Here is a 23,187-nt window from a genome sequence, read left to right on the forward strand (position 1 = left end):
GCTGTCAATCTCAGTAAGTAAATACTTCTTTGATGTGGTTCCCTTTTTTTAAAAAACAAAAACACAACCGGAATCCTAAAAGCAACAACGTATGTTTATTTTAAATGCATCCGCTAAATATTTACACTGCAAGCAAGCTAAATGAAAAAAAAAGGATAAATTGGAACTTTTGTCAGTGAACCAGATTGTGAAATGCCTTGAGGGAATAGAAGATTTATTTGGGGAGAGGGGGAGAGGTAGGAATTTTCCATGCTATTGTAAAACATGAGCTCAAATTATATGATCCCCACAGCCAGTGAATTGCAAAGCTTCAATCAGCTGCCTTTTTATTTTTTTCCCTTCCTCTCTTTTCTATAAAGAGGGGGGGGGAAGACAGAAGTGTTTCACCAACTTCTGTTGACTGTTCCTTTTTTCTCCTGATTGAAATGTGTTGTTAAACAAGATCCCACATAATCTCAGCAGAGGGTTTCTCTCGCTCGCTCCCTCTCCTTCTGGGAAGCCGCGATCAGTGCCATCGGCGCTTGATTATTTGCAAACTCCCTTCGCTTTTTTTTTTTTTTCCTTTTTTTTTTTTCCTCCTCTCCGTCTCGGTCTCCGTCTCCCTCTCTCTCCCTCCGTCTCTCTCTCTCTCCTTTTCTCTCACCCCCAGTGCAACTTTTGCAGGCGCCCCGGCACACGCAGCCATGCCGCGCTGAGAGCAGGGGCACCGCGCCAGCCCCCCTCCTTCCCTCCCTCCTTTCCTCCCTCCCTCTCTCCTTCCCTCCCTCCTTCCCTCCCTCCCTCCCTCCCTTCCCAGCGCCGCCGTCCCGAGCCGGGGGGGCCCCGCCGCCCGCCGCCCCTGTCCGGCCCCGCGCCTCGCCCCGGCCCCGGCCCGGCCCGGCCCGGCCCGGCTCGGCGCCGCCGCCCCCCGCCCGCTCGCCCGCCCGCCCCGGCCGCGTCGGAGGGCCGGCAGCGGGGCTGGATGTGCCCGGCTCCCCCCGCGCTGAGGCGGGCAGCGATGCAGAAGGCAGGCGGCAGCTTCGCCTCCGCCGAGAGACACCCGCTCAAGATGGCAGATGTGTGTTGAGTTTGGGGGGCTGCGATCTCGCGTCGTTCGTGGCGGCGTTGCCATGAATAACAGGCGTCCTTGCACCGATGGCCCCCATGTACGAAGGTAAGCCCCGGCACGGCACGGCCCGCCCTGTCGGCACCTCTCGCCCCGCCGCGGAGAGGGGGGGGAACTGGGGGTCCCCGGCCGCCCGTGGTTCACCGTACCCCCGGCGTTGTTGCGGGGAGGCTGGCGGCGGCGGCGGGGCACCCCCGCCCTGCCCGGCGCCCGGCGGGGAGCGGGGCGAGGCGCGGGTCGCCGCCCGGCTTTGCTCCCCCACCCCCCCTCAGCCTTCCCCGGCCCCGCGGTCCCGGGCGCTCGAGCCCCGGCGGGGGGCGGTGGGTGAAGTCCGTGCCGGTGCCGAGCAGAACAATGAGGTGGACGGAGCTTGCCCTGCGCCTCCGTGTGCGTGTGTGTGTGCCTGCCTGCCTGCCCCTCGCTGCAGTTTTCATTTTCAGGACCGGCCACCCCGCTCCTTTCGCCGATTTCCCAAGAGTTCCCCCCGCCGGGGCTCTCCTCCGGGGCGCCGAGATGCCGCGGGCAGCGGCGGCGGGGGACGGGGCTGCCGGCACCCGGCTGTCAGCTCCTCCGGCTTCTCCCTCAGCCCAGCCCGGGCTGCGGCGAGAAGCCCAAGTGCCCCAACTTAGTTTTTTCGGGTTGAAAAAAATGAAAATGGGAGTGTGTGTAGAGAGGTGCATATTTGAGGGTGGCTGTTTAAAATATATATATATATATATCAGGCTTAATTTAAATTCCCTTGCGATGTATTTATCCTCCCCCGTCACCCCTCCCGGCTCGGTGCTGGCCGGGGAGCGTTACATAAAACCAGAGGGACATCCACCCGGCGGGCGCTTTATCCCGCCCGGGGACCGGTCGGTCCGCGGCGGCAGAGACCCGGGCGCCCGGCGTGGGGGGGATACGGGGACACGGTACTTTTCTGCCTATGGCAAGGCCGGTAAAACTTATCTGAGGAGAAAATCGAGCCTGGGCTGCAGCGCCCGAGAGGAGGGCGCTCGGCGGCCGGTGTAAAGTTACCGGCCCGCCGGGTTATTTCTGTGCAGTCCCGGGCTCACCGGCGGTGCGGAGTTTGGACCCCGCGAGAGGCAGGCAGACAAAGAGGAGCGTTTTCGGCAGCGGAGGGAGGACGGCCGTCCCTCCCCGCCCTCGCCGCTGCCGGGCACCGGGCTGCCGGAGCCCGGGGGCGGCGGCGCCGCCGGGGGGCGCGGAGAGGACGCGGCGGCGGCGGCGGGGCCCTGCGCGGCGGCGGGCCGGTGCCGGCGGAGGGGCCGCGGCGGGCCCGGGGTGCCGGTCGGAGCCGGCCCGCCGGCGGCGCCCTCTGCCGGCCGCGCCGCCGAGCGGCCTCGGTCCCCGGGCCCGGGCAGCTCCCCCCTGCGCCCGGGCCGCCCCCGGCGCCTCCAACGGCAGCGGGCGGCAGCGGGGGCCTGCCGCGGGCAGGGGGAGGCCGCCGCCGCTTGGCCGCCGCCCCCCGTCCCCGGCCGCGGCGGCGGCTCGCAGCCCCGGCGCGTACCTGCCCGGCCCCCGCCTGCGGCCCCCCGCCGGGCCCGGCCTGGCCCCCCCCCCCCCGGCGCGGCCCCGGGCCACCGGCGGGCCGGTGAGGCCTGCGCGGCATCGCACCGCCCGCCGCTGAGCCTGCCCAGCCCCTCCCGAGCGGGCGCCGCTGGCAGGGTGGGTAATGCGGCGATTCCTCTGAAGTTCGCTCCTCGCCGGGCCGCATCCCCCGGGCGGGCGGCGGTGCGGGGCGGTGCGGTGCCCCGCGGCGGGCGGCGGCGCCCGGCGGCTCCGCAGCGGCCGGGGGCGGAGTGAGGCGCGGGGCCTGCGGTCAGCCCGGCCGCACTCCCCTTCCCGGCGCGCCGCAGCGGTCGCCCGCTGAGCGCCGGCACGGCCGCCTCCCCGGAGCCGGGCAGGGCAGGGGAGGGGAAGGGAAGGGAGAGGAGGCCTCGGCCGCAGCCAAGGCGGGCAGGGCGCCGGCTTCCTCCCGGGGAGGAGGCGGCGGTGCCGCACCGAAGCGTGCGGTGGAAGTTTAGCGGTTCCTTAGAGCATCCTAACTTCAGCGGCGCCCGTGCTTCTGCCTGACTGGAAAAAGAGAGCGGACGGAAAAAATGCCCTGAAAAGCAACCCGTAATAACAAATTCCCTGCAACCGATACGGAAGGGTCCACGGCCAGGTTCTGCAGCACGCCTCAAGCCTTAAAGTAGGTGAATATCCCAAATCACCAGAGCCAGTGGATAGCATAAAGGCTGATAAGGATTGTTTTATCTGTTTTGTGTTGCAGTATGTTTGCGGGTTAAATTGCTGCTGGATGGCTTCAAGGGAGGCGGAGGAGGGGTTAATGAATGTTTTTTGCCTCCTAGTTGCTGTGAGAGGTCCTTGGAATTCCCTACAATATCGCAGTGCGTAGATAAAAACTTACTTATCGCAGGGGATGCAATTTCCTCCTTGGAAGAAGGCAAGGACTGCCATCCTCCCTTATGAGCCTCATGTTATGTGCATAACGTGTCTGGTCTGTAGCCTTCCTCTGGAGCATCAGGTACAGTCAGGCCACCGAGGAGAGTGCAGGAGCCGAGGGGCTGGATCAGCGCTGCAGCGGGCAGTCGCTTCTCTGCTCCTGCCCTTGATGAGCGGTCTCGCGTGGCACTCACGCACACCCACTGCCACCACCTCAAGGCAGGCGAGGGTAGGTGAAACAGTACCTCTACCATACGGATTTCAGAACATAGGCTCTTTGACAGAAAAGGCACCCCGGGAGGAAATGTGACACCTCGGAGGCCTTATGAAATGGTTCCAGTAGAAATTTAAGTGAGTGATAACGTAGAGCACATGCACAAATTCACCCGCGATTCTCGACGTGTAGGTGAGGGCGGTGTGTGTGTGTGCTGAGCAGCTGGCTTAAATACTGGTTCTGGGAAGCTAAACGGTGCCTCACCTAATATTAACAGGCGAGGCACGATAAATAAGTGAATATCTGGTGTGAAATCCTCCCCCACACACCCTGTGCAAGGAGAATTTTCCCATTTGTTTTAAGGAGTTGAGAGGTTTTGCTGTTGTCTTCTCCTCTGTTGGGTTTTTCTCATTCATTTTTTTCTGGGTATTGCAGAGCTGAGCAGTAAAATGAAGGACATAAAAACCTATCAAGTCAAATAAAACAGAAGTAACACCACCGTGCAATGTTTGACCTGGATTTTAGTTTTGGTTGTGAGCCGTACAGGGAAATGTGTTGGGCTTGAAAGTGGGCCTCATCAGGTGTAATCCTGCACGGCCTCTGCTCCAGAGTTGGGGCAAACTAATGGCCGCCATCCGGCTGAGCACCGGAGATGCGGCTTGCTCAGGGGTGGCTGTAGGGGGTGAATGGCTTGAGGCGGGCAAGACTCTGGTTCTTTGGGCTCTCTCTAGGCAATGTTGCCCTTGCTGCGCAATCATCATCTGTGCACTTGTCGTGTGACATTGCCTCCTGTGCAGAGGACAGAGCCAGGCTCTATGGACCAGGGGAGATAGCGTTTTAGGAGGCCTTACTGCTAGACATCTCCAGTGCCTGGGCTATGGGTAGATTTCTGCCCTGGGTGGGTGTCTCCAGGGATTTCGTACCTGGCATCCTTCAGAATTGGGCAAAAAGAGATGTTTATACACCTTAACCTTTATTTTCTAAACAGTGATTACCTCTGTTTTGGTTTTGTTCCTCTTTGCTATGCTTCTTACTTATTCCTGACAACTTTGTTGCAACTCACGGTGTATTTTTAGCAGCCGTGTCGGTAGTTTTCTATGTGGGTGGCTTATGGAATTAATCTCGGTAATATTTGTAAATTGCACCTCGCCACCGATGCCGCTGCTGGAGCTTGGCGCAGGCAGGGACCTGCCTGCAAACTGTCCTTGTCACACGAGGGGCTGGGAAGCCTGAAACTCTGACCCCGGATGCGTCGCGGATCAGATCCCGTTTAATGTCAGGAACAGGCCAGCCCTGCTGGGTTTTGAATGCATTCTTAAATCTCGGTAAAGCGCACACAACTTGCTCATTGGGGAGGCGGCACCAGTGAGGCGGAGTAAAGGTCTTTACCCCAAAGTTCGTGCAGGGAGATGATAACTAGGAGGCGCTTCCTGTTTATGAATTAATAACCAGAACTTAAGCTAAGTCAATGCTGGGACCAAAAGTGTAAGTTTTTATTAGCTCAGGATATGGCTATAGCCAGGATAACAGGAAGCCCCTTCCAGTTATAATTATTGTTCTTATCATGCTGCAACGTCTAGCGATTAAATGGGTTTGAGATGTAATGGGTAAAAAATGCTCTTTTATTTTCGGAAGCGGAAAGAGCGCTGGGGGGACCAGGGGCCGGGGCAAGCAGACAAAGAGGCGAGCACAGTTACTTGCCACAGTCGTTGGTCCTTGGACTCTGTGCAGCGTGTTCCTCTGCATAGCTGTAGCAGGTGGGGAAAACCCTCTTGACTTCGGCTGGACACTTCAGCAGAAGTAATTTTCATTTTCCCGTGCCTCAGTTTCCCTGTTTACCCAGTGGTTGCTATTTGTCTCCCACTTTCACGTGGTGCTTTGAAACTACTGGATGTGGTTTCATCCAGACTGGCTAAGAGCTGGCTATGGACCTTGATTGGTGTAGGTCTTCTACTGATGGGGGACAGCTCAGAGACCTCCTTGATGCTTGTGAGGGTTTTGAACGTAGGTCAGCCTCTGGAAGTTAGACCATTTATTCGGAGGCAGATAATGCACTTGGAAGGCTAAATGAGTAAGCCTCAGTTTTGGCCACGTCGCAGCAATGGCGTTAAAAGCATGTGGGTATTCGATCAGGAGGAAAGTTCTGGGAAGCCAAATCATAGAAGGATCATTGACCTGGGTGTGGAGGTAAATCTCTGTCCTGATTGTGGGCCTTACCAAGTGGATCCCAAGTGATGGTGTTAGAGCAGCCTGCCAGATGGCAAGGTCAAGGGCAAGTTCAGTCACCTTCTGCTTGGACTGGGCTGAGACACCAGTGCGATGCAAATTAGACCACTTAGGTGCAGGTGTTGAGGCAACTGGGATAGTGTGCACCTTTGCACAAGACTCACGAGAAGGGGAGTTTGCAAAGGCTTTCGGTGGTGGGCTGACAGCTATTGTGGTGTCCCCATCCCTGTATCCATAGAGGTCGGGTAGGCTGAGACTGGATGTTTTTGAAAATTCCACCCTTTTCATCTCTGATCCCAATTTAAGAAGATATTTTAAGGTATGTGCCTAAATTTAAGCTCACAGGCAGTGCTGCTGACTTAATTAGAATTGTTTATGTCTTTAAAGCTGGCCACATGCTGAAGTACCTTTCTGACTCATGGCCTCTATAGCTTAATCAGTCCATTTATAAAAATGAGGTTTCCTCACCCTTACTAGGAAATCTCTGCCCTCTGAATGTGAAATATTATTTATAGGGCTTTCTCTTGGTTTTGGACAGTTAACTGGTAGATAACAAGAAGTGAGAATTAAACACTATTTAGAGAAAAGGTTGTTCCTTCAGCTATTGACATACCCTACCATGGACCTAGGTGTTTAACAGGAGGCCTTCTCTTTTGAAACTATTCCCCCTAGCAGTACAGAGTTCAGCTTTTGTTTTGAAAATAAACCCAGGTGATAATTTCACTCCAGATAGGGCATTTAGCAATTTGTCTGTTTGTAGTGGGGGGAGAGTAGAGGCATGTTATTGCTTCCACCTGTTTACAGCACAGAGGCACAGAGAGCGCCCCTGAATCCTACTTCATTTGGCCACATCAGGAACTGAGATCCTTCTTCTGGAAGGCACAAGTGCATGTATTTTGGGACCACTCTTGAGTTCAGGTAGCCTTCTGAGTTGGGTAATTTCTATGGTAGAAATCATTCTTGTAAGACTTCCCCATTCAAGTGAGCAGAGGAGCAGCCCGCGTCTCCGTAGGCTGGCAAGGGCATCGCCACATCACAGAATACCTTGGAGAGTCAGGGCTAAAAGAATTAAGAAACTGTGCCATTAGAATTTATTTATTTAATGGAAGTAATAATAATCTGTAATGGTGTGTTTATACAGTGCATTATATGCTCAAGGTGCTATATAAAGAGTGACTGTCTAATCAAGCCACTGACAGAATGATGCCAAAGAACGGAGTCTTTCATTTATTCGCAGGGGACATACAAAATAGCCAGTGAGAGGCAAGTGTCCTTGAGGTGTGAGCCCCTCGAACTGCTCCTGGGCTCGATTCTGATTTTGGGGATCATAATGTAGATCAGCAACAGCACCACTGAAACCTGAGAAGTTACATGGAGGGGAAGCACCGTCTCCATGCGGCAAGCCTTAGCCCATTTGTTTTGTGTTCTGGAGCAAGAGTTTTATGCTGGGTGAAGGATGACATAGTTTCCTCCCTTAGTTTTCTTCAGCAGTTCCTGCTGAATGGGACATTGGCTTGGAGAAGCTGAAGCTCACTCTTTATTCACGTGTCGTTCTCTGTCCTGCTGACTTGCCAGGACCTGTGCTGGCATCTGTCTCGGGAAGGATGAGGTGAGAGCAATTGCTTACAGCTCCTACCCTGAAAAGTAGGAAAGGTCACCCCGCAAGGCAGTGGTATTTGCCAGAGATACTTGGGAAACTCAGAAGGACAGCTGTCTTCCCTGTTCACTATAACCTTTAATCCTTAAAGGCATTAGCAAGACCTGGAACAACAGTGTTACACAGCACTACCCTGCAGGCGGTGTCCACTGGTTCTAAACGCTGACAGGTTTATCTTGGTCTGTGGGTTATGCTGAAATGCCGAAGAAACTTAACTCTCACCAAAATCATTGAAATCATAGGAAAGACTTCAAAAAGTTTTTCAAAGCAGGATGTACTATATCAAATGCGTGCTTGTCCAGCATGTTCCCCAGCACCTTTTCCAGCGTATTCCCCATGTATGGAGGGTCCACAACCTGCCCAGCCTGTCCTTGCTGTCCTTTGCTTTGTCACTGAGAAGATTTTTACCTCCTCTGTAACTTCTGCTTTGCTTGCTGTGATTCCTTCTCCTATCAACAGTGGGTGTGGAAAAACTATTCCTTCCTCTTTGTCATGTCTCTCTCTGGCTTCATGTTCCTTAGGCTAGATTCTGTCTCAAACACATCCTTCAGCTTTGTCCCATGTCTTGTTTTCTGCAGCTCCCACCATCTTCCTCCTTCTCTGTGTTCCCTTCAGCTAGTCCACCTCTGTCTTCAGTGGCACTGCTAGAGCACAGTGCTGTACCTAGGGTCCTGCGCTGGCCAAGTAGAGCAGAAGTATTCCTTCACGCCTCTTACAGGCAGTGCTCCTCTTTGGTTTAACTTTTGCACCATGACATCTGTTTGTAGCTTGTGATGCGCCGTGGCTCCCAGATTCTGTCCAAGAGGTCTGATGCCTCATGAGCCATTTTCTGTCCTGTATGTGCGGAGCTAGCCTTTCCTACCTAAGCTCGTGAGTTTTGTATTTGTCACGTTTTAATTTCATCCTGTACCATTCAATTTGTAGGGATTGTTTTGAATTGTAATCTAATTCCCCTGATTTTGCAGTCCCTTCCTGCTTGGTGTCACCTGCCAATTTAGAAAAAGCACAATCTCTGTTTCTTCACCAAGATCAGCTTTGGTTTCCACTCCACAGTCCCGAATAGAAAGCACAGAAGAGAAGAAATTGTTTCATAAAAAATCGGAACAGAACCTTGCCCCTAAAATATAAAAGAAACTGAAAAAACACAAAACACTTGGCATTGTTTTCACACCTGCTTTTCTTTTACTCTCCTCTGGTGCTTTTGAAGTATTCCTATGAACAGTTGTATTTGCTATGGCAGTGCCAGTGCCAAACAAAAGCAGGACCTTACTGCACTGGGCATGACATTGACATGAAGGGGTAGATGGTTCCCACCACAAAGGATTTGCATTTTATGTCAATGAAGATACAGGAGGGCGGATTATACAAACCGGCTGGGCTGTTTGGGGAGAGGAAATCACAATGTGTGAGTTTCCTTAAAAAAGAGGAAGTCAGTGAGGCCTTCTGCAAACAGCTAGAAGTAGCCTCACAATCACAGGCCCTGGTTCTCATGGGGGACTTCACCCACCCTGATATTTGCTGGAAAGGCAACACAGCCAGGCACTCACAGTCCAGGCAGTTCCTGCAGAGCATTGATGATGACTTTTTGACACAGGTGGTGGAGGAGCCAACAAGGAGAGGTGTTGGACCTTGTACTAACAAAGAAGGACTGGTTGGGGATGTGAAGGTTGGGGGCAGCATGCAGTGGTGGAGTTCAGGATCCTGTGTGGAAGAAGCAGGGCAATAAGTAGGATTATAACCCTGGGCTTCAGGAGAGCTAACTTTGGTCTTTTCAAAGACCTACTTGGACAAATCCCATGGGTTAGGGTTGTAGAAGGTAGAGGTGTCCAAGAGACCTGGTCAATATTCAAGCATCATTTCCTCCAAGCTCAAGATTAGCGTATCCCTATTAGCAAGAAATCAGTCAAAGGAGGCAGGAGACCTGCATGGATGAGCAAGGAGCTCCTGGGAAAACTCAAAGGAAAGAAGGAAGTTTAGAGCATGTGGAAAAAGGAGGGGTGGAAGGAATATAGGGATGTAGTCAGAGTATGCAGGGATGCAACGAGGAAGGCTAAGGCCCCCTTGGAATTTAATCTGGCAAGGGATGTCAAGGACAACAAGAAGGGCTTCTTCAAGTACATCAGCAGCAAAAGGAAGACTAGGGAAAATGGGGGCCCACTGCTGAATGAGGTGGGTGCCCTGGTGGCAGATGATACAGAGAACACAGAGTTACTGAATGCCGCCTTTGCTTCGGTCTTTACTGCTAAGGCTGGCCCTCAGGAATCCCAAACCCTGGAGGTAGGGGAGAAAGTCTGAAGAAAGGAAGACTTTCCCTTGGTCAAGGAGGATTGGGTTAGAGATCATTTAGGCAAACTCGACACGCACAAATCCATGGGTCCTGATGGAATGGACCCATGAGTGCTGAGGGAGCTGGCAGATGTTATTGCCAAGCCACTCTCCATCACCTTTGAAAGGTCATGGAGAGCAGGAGAGGTGCCTGAGAAACGGAGGAAAACCAGTGTCACTCCGGCCTTCAGAAGGGCAAGGAGGAGGACCTGGGAAACGACAGGCCAGTCAGCCTCACCTCCATCCCTGGAAAGGTGATGGAGCAGCTCATTCTGGGGGTCATCTCTAAGTATGTGGAGAAAAAGAAGGTTATCAGGAGATACTACCTATATCCTAATGCTCATAGGTGAGACAGAGGGTCTGCCTGGGGATTCCCTGGCTGGAGCTGAGACCAGAAACAAAACTGCTGCTACGGCATTCTTGTAAGATCTCTGATCCTGCTTTCCATGCTCAGGAAGTTCTGATGGGGCAGAGATTAGCTGAAACACCAGCACTTTTCATTGATCTGAGATCCTTGTGGTTTGCTCCCTCACTGCCATTGCCCTTCACATGATGAAGGCAGCTATGCAGGATGAATTTGATTTGCCATCCTCCCTCCTCCTCCCCAGCAGGCCTCACATGCTGATTTTTCCCACAGCCTGCACATGATGTCTTTAAGGGCATGTGTGGCTGTCCCACCCTCTGTCCCCGTGTCTGCCCTACTGTCGCCATCAGTCTGGGTGACTGCAGCGAGTACAAGCGTGGAGACACAGTCATCAGCAGCTGAGCTCATGGGTGAGAACCGCACGTGCATCATGCCGCACACGGATGTGCGCAGCCTGAAGGCTGGGTGCGTTTTGCGCATATGAGGCTCAACATACTTTTCTCTGTAGTAGCAGGTCAGGTATGTCAGTACGTTTGGCAGCGAGTCTATAAGATTATGGTTTTTCTCTTGGGTGAAGAGAGCAAGAAAAGTTCTTTTTTGCTCATAGTTTGGGGTCAGGGCGTTTATTTGCTACTGGATGTGATCCAGTGGATTCAGTACGTCTCTGTTTATTTTTGCTTGAAGACATGACTTTTTTTTTCTAGTTACAGATCGTAAAGGCACACGGGATGGCAGGTAGCCAGCAAGCTCCCTAAGTATTAGCTGCATTGGTGGGGTGTTACGCTAACACTTCTGGAGGGAATGTTACAGCAGATGATGGAGTGGGTTGATGGAGACTTGGACTCTAGCAGCAAGGCTCAGAAAATATCCAGTCCCAGAAAACTTGCAGAACATTTCAGAGAAAGTTTGGTTTTTCAGGAAGCTCCTTTAGCTTTCCCAGAATATTTTTACTTGTAGGCAAAATTTGTAAGCGTTCTTTATTTTTAAAACACAGTTTATATTCTGCTCTTGTCTGCAGCAGCGCCAGCACCGTTGATGTATTTATCTTTTCCCTGTTAACACTTGCCATTCCTGGAACGTCTCCTGCTCAGCAGCTGTTTGTAGGTGTTTTTTTTTCTCTCCCATCATCATGTACCTTTCCTTCCTGTTCAAGGCATCCATAAACCTCTCGTAGTGACATCATAGCTGTTTCCATAGCAACAGATTATGATACTAGAACAGAGGATAATATCAAACAGGAGGAGGAAGAGATAAATTATGGTGTTTGTGCGTGTGTGTCTGAGGGCTTGATTATATTCCTACATCTCTTCCGAGGATGTTGTCTGCCTGGTTTCTCCTCTGTTTATCTTACGTGACTTTTAAAGGTTAGGAAAAAGCGAAGATAAAAAAAGATCTGGAGGTCAGAACAATACAGAGGCATATTTTTGATGGTCTCTGTGTAAACCTAGTAGGCTGAGATTTATTTTTTTATCTCAGTGGTAGCTCTCTTGTGTCTCCTGAGAGTAATCTAGTCTGGAAAAAACTTGGAGGCACAGCAGTCCCCTGGTGCGGCTTCACTTTTATTTTAATTATGAATTGTTTGTAGCTTCTAGCAGCTGGGATCTCAAGTCAAAGATCTCTGTGCTGCACATTTTCCAAAAAGTGGACAAACGTGGCATGGCATTGCCCCAGAGAGCTTGCAACCTGTATTTGGGAAAGGATGCAACAGGTACTCAAATCAGCCAGAGCTGGCATGGGGAGAAGAGGGAGAAGTACCCAAAAGAAGGGTATCACCAGAAGTATGATCTCTAGACAATGCTCCAGCCTGCCCAGAGAGCAGTCGTGGCACAGTTGGTCTGAGCCTCTCCCCAGTGTTAGCTTTTTACAGCCGGTAGCCTGGTTTGTGACCATCTACATGGTTCTTCCATGGCTTCAGGCTGTCACTCCGACAGGAGCTGACAGCAGCAGGATTGCAGAAGCACAAGTATCTGGGTTGCTCCATCCTTACATTGGGTAGGAAGTCTATCTGTTTGCTTAAAGCATGAGGCTGGAGGTGAAGAACGTCCAGCTAAAATGCATGGGGTTTTATTTTCTCCTAGGCAGCATTTAGTGTTGACAAATTCAAAGTTTGGCAAAGATTTTCAACAGGTCTCTGTTTTGCCTCTAAATAGCAGTAATTTCTGGCCATCATTGCTACTTTCCTATTTAGATGATTGACTTCAGAAGCTGGAGAGAAAATTCAGAGAAAACTCTCTTAGATACCTTCATATTCGGTGTGTATGTGCAGTCTTTAATCTTCCTCTTGTGGCAAATTTTCTAGGGAGTTAAATGGCCATTGCTAGCTTTTAAAATACCCAGAGTAGGGTCATCTGTAACATGGCAAATCTCTCTTGAGCACCTTAACATTGACAAACAGTTTTGATCCCACACTTAGGCACTCTAGTGCCCCTGGGAGGAGTGCAGGGGAGGGATCTGGGCAGAGTGGCAATAGGTGATGTGTCAGCTAGCTTTAGCGATGTGATAGGGTAGGGGAGTACATAATGGGGCTCTTCCTGTTACGGGAATACATCAGCGTGCTGCAGGATGAACCCTGGGTCAGCAGCAGAACGGATTAGGTGATGCCCAGCCTCCAGCTCCCAATACATCAGTGCGCAGGAGCTTTCTGGAGTCTGGGTGGGCTGCTGGTGGGCTCGGTGGCCATGTTGAGTGAAGAGTTTTTGGTCCAGCTTAGCGCTGCCAGGATGGAGAGAAGTTGGCAGGTAGGAGGAATCGCACGAGTCACTCAAACTCTGCAATGCTGTCGAGGGTTAAAGTTGCTCAGAAGACACATGAGCACAGAACACCTTGACAGGAATTAGTAGTTAGGTCAGCTTCACGGAAGCTTATTGGGAGCCAGTAGAGCCCACAGAGGACTAGTTGGGTGTGCTTCCCCTGCATGGTGCCAGCATGGCATGCTAGCCCCAGTTTCTGAGTAGGCTGATGGTGTTGTCCTGTGGGAACATGCTTCCACAGTCAGGTCTCCATGTGATGGGGGGAAGGGAAGCTGGAACAAGGTCCTTTGCAGAGGGAAGAGAGACCACAACCTTCTCTGAAGCCAGATTAAAACAAAAGGACAACTCTTGGCTACATCCAGTTTGTGGATAGCATGGAGAAACCCAAGACCTCATAACTCCTCCAAGGCATGCGCCTACAAAGCAAGTGGGGATCACATTTAGTCATGAGTACAATTATAAATTCCTTCATCTCTTCTAGCACTATCACTGGCACCACCAGAAACCTGCCTTCCCATCAAACTCCCCCTCTGCATTCTCTCAACATCAGAATATGTATGTATTTAGCAAGTGGGGATAACATGTTTATGTTGCAAACCCCATTTTAAAATAGCTGCACCACCTGACAAGGACACGTGAAACCCACACAAGCATATCCCATTGATGGTGACAATACTTCTCATGCAGTGTCATTTTCTCATTGCTTATCTGAGGCTGTAAGCACCTGGATAATGAAAGTGCAGCTTCCAAATGCCTGTGCTGCCTGAAAGCACGTGCGAGTCAGAAGGGACGGTAGATGCTGTTATCGAGCCGTGTGTGTGAGAATACATGTGGAAGAGTGTATATGTGTATATATATGTATATGTGGGACTCTTTCCATGTTTCCAAGCATGCATAGGAGTGTGCACATGTGTTTGCGTGTGGCTTCATCCCCTTTGTCTACAGAAGGCAATGTGGGCCTGATTCTCCTTAGAGCTATTACGCCATTCTCTCAGCAAATTGCATTTGTACCGAGCCTTTTTTCCACTGCAGGGAATGAAGAAGGGAAATTTATTATAAATATAAATTAGGCTTTCTGTGTGTTTGTGAGCTGTCGCAGCCTGTACAGGAGGACATATAAATAAGGTGAATGCAGGGTGTTTATATGGAGCGATGCTGTGACAGTGTATGTGTGTGCAGGAGTGCTGTCTGCAGTCACTGCATAAGGGGTTGTGTCGCTGGTGTGAGTGTGGAAGGCTGTAAATCACGGTGTGTTCAGAAGGGGACACTGCCACTCTGCCTGTAAAAGGTAGAGAGAGATTTTTGAAGGAATGTGGCTCTTTTCAGGCTAAACAAAAGGGTTACTAGAAATCCAAGCTTGAGGAAAATATAATCCGAGACACTTTGCCTGGGAATGATCTGTAACCCACGTCCACCAGCTTGTCTCCATCCTGGCCCAGAACAGCCGCATGGCCGGCATCTTTTACACAAGTCTCCCAGTGCCAGGTTTTGGTGGCCCTACTGGACCATTTCTTTGGTATCTCTGCAGCTCTGCTAATGTGTTCAGGTCTGTTCTCCTGTATCCTCAGTTATTTCAGTCTTGACCTGGTACTGTGGTGTAGCTGGCGTCTGTATGCAACTGCAGTATCTCCTGGAGAACCTATCCATTTAGATGTGGTTACCATACCACTCACAACATATCTAATGTAGATGAGACCACCTCAGTAAAGTAGCTGTACCTTTTTCAGCATCCCTGCAGGTAGGTGCCTGAGCCTTGATTTTGTTCTTGCTCATCTGCAAACTTGAGCTGTGGAGTTCCCCTCTTTAGAACTAGGCTTGACTTAAAAGTTATTTCGTGTTCCTCCAAAATCATTGCTGTTTCCCAGAGGAGCACTTGAGTCATTATTTCCTCTAAGCCAGGAAAGGTTGAAGGGGTTTCCGGAAGAGGACGCTTTACAAGGAGACGTCTGCTTTCCCTTGCCATGCCCTGTTGCAAACAGACACCGAGACTCCTGCCAAAAAGCTGCTGTCTGTAGAAAATAATGTGTGAGGGAAGAAGAAGGTGGTATGTGAGTGAACGGCAGGGTAGGGCAGGATTTCAGGTGGGAATGCCCGATGCTTTTGACACCAGGCGCAATAAAACAGATGCTTGTAGCAGCACTGGGTGTGAGCTAGGAAACGTACTTATGTCACATGGCATCACTGGAGCAAGCTGCAGGTCACAGTTTTTCATTTGGATTTCATTGTGGTTGGTACTCCTGTCCATCTCACTCTCTGTCATTGTAGGGCTTGTGGAGGGGATGGGGCTTTTACTTTACTTGTGCATTTTGTGTCCTTTCTCCTGTCCCCACCAGCCTTTTCCCTTCTGCCGCCCCCTCCCCAGCACAGCCCGGTCGTGTTTGGTCATGCTTGGTTGAAGATGACCAGCCCACCTGAGGTGTTCATGGCCAAGGACGTAGCGTGCCTTGTATGAAGAACATACCAACTTCCCGTGGGAGCTGAATGCTGCCTGTCAGATGTCCTGAGCTGTGGGCTGGCGAGTGCGGGGGCTCTGTGGTCACCCCTGGGGCTTGGGGTGAGCTTTGGGGGGCCAGCGGGCGCAGCCAGGAGGAGAAGCGCTGGCACAGTTGCATGGGTAAAACACTGTGGTTACTGTGAAATGCTTGCTGAAAAGGCAGATATTGGGAGTTATTTGGCTAAATGAGGCAAGGGAAGTGGGAGCCTCTCCCAGTGATCTCAGCCCTCCTGCCTTGCCCGCCGGGGGCAAGGGAAGGGCAGTGGAGGGCAAATGCTCCCCATCCCCTGTTTGAGGTGTCCAGGTGGATGGGCTGCCAGCGAGCCAGCCTGTGGGGCCTCGTCCCTTTTTTGGTTGGAGGTGGCAACCCAGCAGCATGCGAGAACTGTGAAATCCAACCCTGTGTTGGGCTGGGCTGCACTTAAGCCCCATGTAAGCCCTAATTTGAAGGCCTAAAAGGAGCTGAAGTGCAGCACCGAGTGCTGCGGCTGAACTTCGCCCTTCCTGAGCTGTGACAGCCTTGTCCTGAGGGGAACTGAGGCACAGGACAGCCTCTGCCTTCCCAGCAGGGCCAGGTACCTCTAAGCTGAGCTTCCTGGTCCCAACAGAAGAGTTGGATTTGGTCGGGTTTTAAACTGTAAATGTGATTAATGATGGCTGGTGGTTCTGACCTCTGTGATTTTCACTGGATGCCCAAAGAAGTTGTTGCAGTCCAGCTGATCTCCGTACATCTAGTTATGTATGTTCATCCCTGTAGTTCTGCCCTGATAACCGCTCTCCATCTCCCCAGCCTGGTCACTGCTTCTCTCTGCAGGCAGCGGGCACAGCTTGCGGCTGGTAGCAGGTAACATCACCCCTGCACAGGCTCCCAAAGGCCACGTAGCCATTGCAGTGGGCCTCTGTCAGGGTAGCCCCCCCCTACTTCCCTCGCCTGCTTGTGTCCCCTCCTCCTCATGCTTGATCTGTGCATGGGGAGCCCTTTCATGTGGTGCTCCTCAGGGGGATGCTGGGCTGCGTGTGCTGTGGGAGTGGGTGAGCCGCCCAGCACGCAGGTGGTCACAGCAGGCCGAGCCTCACCATTTCTTCCTTTTCTTTACGACTGTGATACTTGTTTATTTTAACAATTGTGGCATTCACTTAGGGTCATTTCTGCATTGGATGCTTTCATTTATTTCAGAGCCCTGTCATTGCATAAAATGCAGCCATAGTTTTGGGAAAGTCGGAGCGTGCCATGCTGTGCCTGGGCTTGGAAGGGGGATTCAGATAGGTCCTGAAGATGGCCCCCAGTGTCATACCTGCTGCTGCATTTCAGGGAAGCACACACGTGCACCCATGTGCCCATACAGACCCGAGTCTGTGGATGTCCCGGGGAGCATCCTGTGGCATCCTGCCCACCTTCCTCCCCCAGTCAGATCCGTGGGACTTCAGCCAGTACGCTGGAGAAAGGGTCACTGGTGTTTGTCAACCTTTTACAAGAAAACAGATGGTTTTTAAGCCACGGCTAAGATTGTAGCACATGCTGGAGGCTGGAAGGTAACTGTAAATCCTAGGTCTCATTTGCACAAATACATTGGGTTCCAATCCAGAGGGCATTTTGCCTTCCCCTGCCTATACCTTTCTTTGAGAAATGTGGAAATTTAGTTTGGATTCGTTTTTTTTCAAAACAACACAAAATGTGGCTGGGGGGGGAGGGGCTTTTAAATTACATTTGGCACAGAGGGGATAAGGATGATTCTGCTCCATTGGGTAGGAATCCATGCATGTTTGTCATTTACGTGCTGTCAGTGGGGAAACACTGAAGAGACTGGATCCACCAGGAGAGCAGTAATGGCATTTGCAGCCTCTTGTAGGTCTGCTGCTCAGATCAGACCTCTCAGTTTTCTTCTGGCCTAGCATATGAGACCCCACACACTGGGTCATGTTTCAGGCATGAACCTTACGTGTAGGGTCATCTGGTGGATAAATGTCCTGTCACATGAAGGGGAGGCGAGGTTGCTGCAGGAGAGAGAGGCGACACTGGCCAGTTCGGCTCCTTCCAGGGCAGAAACCTGCAAGATGCCCCTGCCTCTCCAAAGAGGCTGTCCCTTTTACAGCAGGGTCCGTGGACCAGAGAAAAGGGATTTGGTTTCTGTCCTGAAGACACGGGAGGTACAGACCTACCTGAGAGCTCATGAGGAGGCGGCCGTGGCAGTGATTCCCAGGTTCACTGGGGGTCAGCAGTGATGGCATATTTATACCACTGAAGGCCTTACCCATAGCAAAGTTTTTGTTCACATTTACTGGCTGCTTACCAGATCTCAAAATCATGACAAAGAGCAACAAACCAGCTAAGGCAGCCCGCGGGGCATGGATGGGGCTGGGCTACCCCCCTGTAGCTCCCTTGAGGAGGCAGGAGGAACGTGCTGGCAAGGTTGCGTGGTGGGAGCTCTGTACTGACACAGAGCTGTCTGTGCTTGGTGATCTGTGTCCAGAGCTGCCAATTCACTGTCTTTCACCTGCACTGGCTCTCTAGGAGGAAGAAACCAAAGAAGAGTTGGAGGCTTGTCCATGCAGAGAGTGGCTGCTGGAGGAACTCCCTCCCAACCCCCCACCTCCAGCCCTCCTCTTACTGTCGGCAGAGGAGAGGGAGAGGTTTGTGTCCTCTCCTGCCTTTCAGCCAGAAGGAATGCATGTGCTTGGGGGCTTCCTGCCATGCTCTCTTGGTTTCATGACACCACTTTTAGCACCTGAGGATAGGTGTGAAAAGGGAGGAGGTGGAGAAGGAGGAGGTGAAGGTGGTGGTGGTGTGAGTTAATACAAGACCCAGTGGGAAGCAGCGGCAGGCAGTATTATTTCAGTGGTTTGAGCCAAAACTTTCTCTCTCTCTCTCTCTCTCATTAAATTACAACTAATGCAAGTAGCATTGTGAAGGAGGAATTTGGGAACTGTTGTTCATCATCCAATCGCTTGTAACGAATGTGCTGCTCAGTGCCATAGCCCATAGCCTAGCTGAGAAGTAATTCACTTGGTATTTGCAGGCATGACATGCATGCCATAAGAATTCTGCTGTTAGCATTATTCCAGCATTAGCAAGGGGATATGAAAATAAATGATGAGCTATTGTTTTTCATGATTAAGTCCAGGCTTTTTGCTCCTCTGTCTTTTTCCCTTCCTCCATCTGTGGAAGGAGAGGCTTCTCCGTTCCTTTTGGTTTTGGAGCAGGCAGGTTGTGCCCTCGCTCATCCCAGTTCCCTCATTCCTCTTCGAGACCAGCACCCTTCCGCTGCTCCTAGTGCCTGTCTCCTCCCAGGTATTGAGACCAGCCATAGCGGTCCTTTAAATTGCTGTAGGATATCACCACAGAATGATACGACGTCAGAGGGCACCTTAGCATTTTCTTATGGGTCTACAAAGCCGTTTGGACCTCACCATCCCTCAAGTGGACCAAGCCCTGCTCTTCATGGTTGCACTGGCAAGCTCAGAGTTTGGTGGTAGGTCAGCAGTTTGTTACTTTGAGGTCATCCGCAAGGCTTGAGGGACTCTTCTACTATTTTAAAAAAAAAAAAAAAAAAAAGAAGAGCAAAAGCTCTCGAGGAGCTGACAATGTGGATGTGCAGGAGCAGAGCTGAGCAGCCTCTGCCAGGGTCTGCTGGCGATGGCCAACACTTAAAGAAGTCCACAGGGCAAACGAGGGATCTGCGACCCATGGTTGTGAGGGGTATCCCTGTCCATTCCAGTGGGCTTTCCTGCAGAACTTTATAAACGTGAAGGAGTTAAACAGGGGAGTGAGGTAGTTAAGTATTATTTATCCCTACTTTCTACTGGGGGTGACCAAAGAAGAAAGCGTAGCAGTTTCAGAGGTGACCCCTGTTTCTGGGATCATCGGTTCATGGGGCCGGTTTAAGCAGGCACGCGAACACCCAGCTGCGCAAAATAAAAGACTTCTTTGGAAAACCAGGCTTAAATATCCCCATGAAATCTCCAGACTGAGTCAGTACCAGCACTATACAGGATTCCTGTGCTCTTAATCTTATTCTTAATCAACTAACCCAGGCAGCCTTTCATGTCACTGAGTTGCTGCTCACTCCAGTGGCCCAAGCCTGCATTGGCTGTTCAGCAGAAGGCCTGGCTGAGCTGAAGGCAGATGGCAGGGTAGGAGCTTGTGCTGATCTTACTACCATTAACTCTACCACTCCTCTGCACAGCAAGCTGCTCCCTTTGAACATCAGCAGAACCATTTTTAAAGCCCTGAGGCCCAGCCTTGTGCGACAGAATAGCTCATTTTGTCAGGGAAAAAGATACCTTCACAAACTTTTGAGTGTAAGCTGTCAGGGGTAACCTCAGGACGCTGGAAGAAGCAGCTGTAGGCTTTGAGGAAAGAGCAGCAGCCAGCTGCAAGCGTTGCGTTCCCACCTGAGAGGGGACGCGTGAAAGCCGTTACTTTTTCCCCCCCGTGTTCTTTATTCATCCTCTCACAGGAGCAGTGTACGCACTGGAGTGTTCTGTGACGTTGCTTTGCACGTAATCACGGTTATGAAATCCAAAGCTGCTGGGTCGCTGTACTTGTCCTGCTGCACCAGGCTGCCAGCAGACCTCGGCACACAGCGACGTGCAGTACGTTGCGGTTATCCCAGCGTAGCCCTGACCCATGGGTCTCCTAGAATGTCTCAGGCCAGGTAGCTCCCTCTCCCCCACCACCGGCACTCGCTGACATGCGTGCACACACACGTGCAATGCACAGCCTTTAGCACTGATAGCGTGTGCAGCTCTTGCTAGTTCACTTCAGGGCAATTGCAAAGTCCCCTCCAGAAACACATCCCTCTGCCCGAGCTCCTGCACGCAGCCCTCTCACAGCCCTCGTGGTGATTGCCAAGGTCCTCTCCCCTTGGGAAGCGATACCTGTGCTTGATTCTTCTCAGAGTTTGCAATATGCATAAATGGGGGGTGGGGGGGGTGTGTGTGACACTGGGCTTGAAGCCATCAGCTCATATTTACTTGTGATCTAAGAAAACTATTTCGGTTTAGACCTCAAAGGGCAAGCTGCTGTGTGATTTGAAATTGTGCTACCAGCAGAAGCATATGACCTCATGGTATGAAAAAGCAGGAGATTAGCAAAGAAGTAAGCTTCTAAGGTACACAAATGTCCACAGGGGGAAAAAAAAAATCTTAATAGAAGAGTCAGTTGTCTGTGTAAGACAAGGCTGGGGAAATGACTAATTTGCTGGTTCTGTTATACATGCAATTTGATTCAGTTGTTCCTTTGATTCAGGCCCCGTCCTCCATCCTTTGCTCTATGTACCCCCTACCTCGCCTGGGCTTCTTCTGCCTTTTAAGAGAGAGTGGGTAAGGGAGAGTGGAAGGGCTCAGTGAGGAAGGAGTTAAGGGAATGCTCAGTGGGGATTATAAAACAGTCAGGCACTTGGAAACAGTTAAGAAGAGAGAAGCAGATCTGCCAGGAGGGAGTGTGGCACTGGAGCCGGTGGTTTATTTTCATGCCTCCCTACACAGCGATGCAGAAGGCTCTTTCTCCTACAATGGGGATGGAGGTAAGAGCAGGGGGAGCAGGGTCAGTGCCGGGGTGGGGGTGGCAAGGTCAAATGGGGAGCAGACTTCTCCGGCACCAAGTTGGCAAGCCTTCCCACTGATCCTTGCTGACGTGCTCCGCTCTGGATGTGGGTCGTTCCCATTAAGAGTGGCAGGAGTTAGCACCTACTGTGGCCTGAGGGCATGGCCTTGCCCTGGGGGCAAGGTGTCCTCTTTGCGTGTTGGACATAAGGGGGAGTGGTCTGTGCGCTCTTGGCATCGCCTTGGAAAGGTGAACGCAACAAACTCGCTGCTTGAGCGCGACGCCAGGAGAAAAGTGTGGGCAGGTTTGTGGGTATGCCTTCGTGAGTGTGAGTTGCATGCGAGGTCCCCTGTGAGCGTGGCTGTGGGTGGACATCTTGTGCAAGCCCACCTGGCCAGGAGGAGCCTTCTGTCATGCTCTGATGAGGTGGCCTTGAGTCACGAAGAGCTGTGTTTTTACTCACCCTGCATTCGTGCCTCAGAAGCCCAGCTGAGATCTTCTGCATGCCATGTCAGGTACCAGGCGCCTCGACAAGGGCAGAGACTCTTAGTCCCGGGAAGGAAAAGCTAACACAGGCACCTGGAGGCAATGTGACCCAACAGACCAGGTTACTGGCAGGGCTGCAAATAGAAGCTAGGTCAGTCGAGTCTTCCTCCATGGTGTTCCCCACATGCCCGTGCTTGGGGCAGTAGCTAACCGCTTCCCACTTTGAGGGACACTACGACTGACGGTGAGTTAAGTGACCTGAATGCAGGCTCTGTTATCTCCTCCTAGCTCTTCAGCTCTGTGCATAAAAAAATCGTGGTCTTTGCAGCTGTGCAGCAGCGGGAGTGTATGTGGCAGTGACCACAGGGGAGTACTGCATGTGTGCAATGCGGAGACCCAGTTTTCTTGGGGGGAAAAAACAGATGCAACTGTTGGAGCCAAAGTGTGCGGAGAGAAGGGTTAGTCGCTCTGCAAGTGTCAGGGGCTCGTGGAGGAAATAGCGGGAGTTTGCTGACTAATGCTGATGATGATCAAGGAGTAAATGAGAAATACAGAGGGAAAACCCTCTGTTTCTGAATTTGGAAGGGAAAAAAAAAGAGAGGAAAAAAAAAAAAGAAAGGAAGATGTACAGAGTTACTAATCAGCCCCCAAAGTCTCTGACCTATATCTCCCTCCTTTCCCTGGAGCCGTTCTTGAAATGAAAAATTAATAGAGAACAACCAGGTTTTACCTCCAGGGTACCCTTTTAGGCTGCCATGTACTGCAGGCTGAGACCAGCAGATAGGACTTTGGTGTCCCTCAGCACGATCTAGAAAGCGGAGTGGTCTCCGTCCAGGGTGTTGTGAGGACATCCAGAGAGACTGAAAGCGGGAAGGTAATCTCCTCTCTGGGAAGGATGGTTTCTGGCTTCAGACGGTTGGGAAAAGGATGTTGAGCAGACACGCTAGGTTAAAGTAGACCAGTAAGGAAGGATAGTCCTTGAAGTTACAGTAACTTTATCAGGGGAAATGGAGGTGAGAAGGAAAAAAATAGTATATCAGGTCATTAGCCCTCTGAGGGCCAAGTTCATTGTGTCTACAGAATATTCTTACCGCTCTTCCCATTTTTAATTTTTTAATGAGGAAAGAGCAACCTTGTTTAAGAAGCTAAAACCTAGGGTTGTGGGTCAGGAGGTTTTCATTTCCCAGTTCAGCTCCTGGTTGTGGGTCAGGAGGTTTCATTTCCCAGTTCAGCTCCTGTCTCTCTAAGCTTGAGCAAGTAACTTTACTTTCTTCTGGCTCCATCTTTGTGGTTTTTATACCCTTCGCAAAGCAGTTTCAAACCTGTAGAAGAAAGGAAGGGCTACATTTTCCAAGGTGACCAGGGCTGGGATGTGGCGATGACAGCTGTGTGCAGTGCAGGAGGAGGAGGGCTGATGCTAGGGGGTTTCTGCCTGCACTGGAATAGGCTCTGCGCCTGCACAGCACACCCACGGCTTTGGGCACTGCCAGATTTACCCTCCCACGTGGCATGGGAGGGATGGGACCACATAGCTGTCGAGTGCCGTGAGAAGAGGTGCTGTCACCCATGGTGG

At 51.6% G+C, this 23,187-nt stretch overlaps 1 protein-coding gene across 10 annotated transcripts in view; it reads left to right on the forward strand.

Moving 5' to 3' along the window:
* Nucleotides 1-721: 721 nt before the first annotated feature.
* HIPK2 (homeodomain interacting protein kinase 2) overlaps nt 722-23,187 on the forward strand; it is a 141,683-nt gene continuing 119,217 nt past the window's right edge. The window contains exon 1 of one of the 10 annotated variants that reach the window (XM_054814346.1): nt 722-1,153. In XM_054814346.1, coding sequence (XP_054670321.1) covers nt 1,135-1,153 — 19 coding nt within the window. In that variant the 5' untranslated portion in view covers nt 722-1,134. Of the gene's footprint in view, nt 1,154-3,045; nt 3,304-23,187 lie in introns of those variants that run through there. The other 9 variants (XM_054814291.1, XM_054814355.1, XM_054814301.1 and 6 more) reach the window with 9 other exon arrangements.

Source organism: Grus americana, chromosome 1 (assembly GCF_028858705.1).
Source record: "Grus americana isolate bGruAme1 chromosome 1, bGruAme1.mat, whole genome shotgun sequence".
Classification (NCBI taxonomy): domain Eukaryota; kingdom Metazoa; phylum Chordata; class Aves; order Gruiformes; family Gruidae; genus Grus; species Grus americana.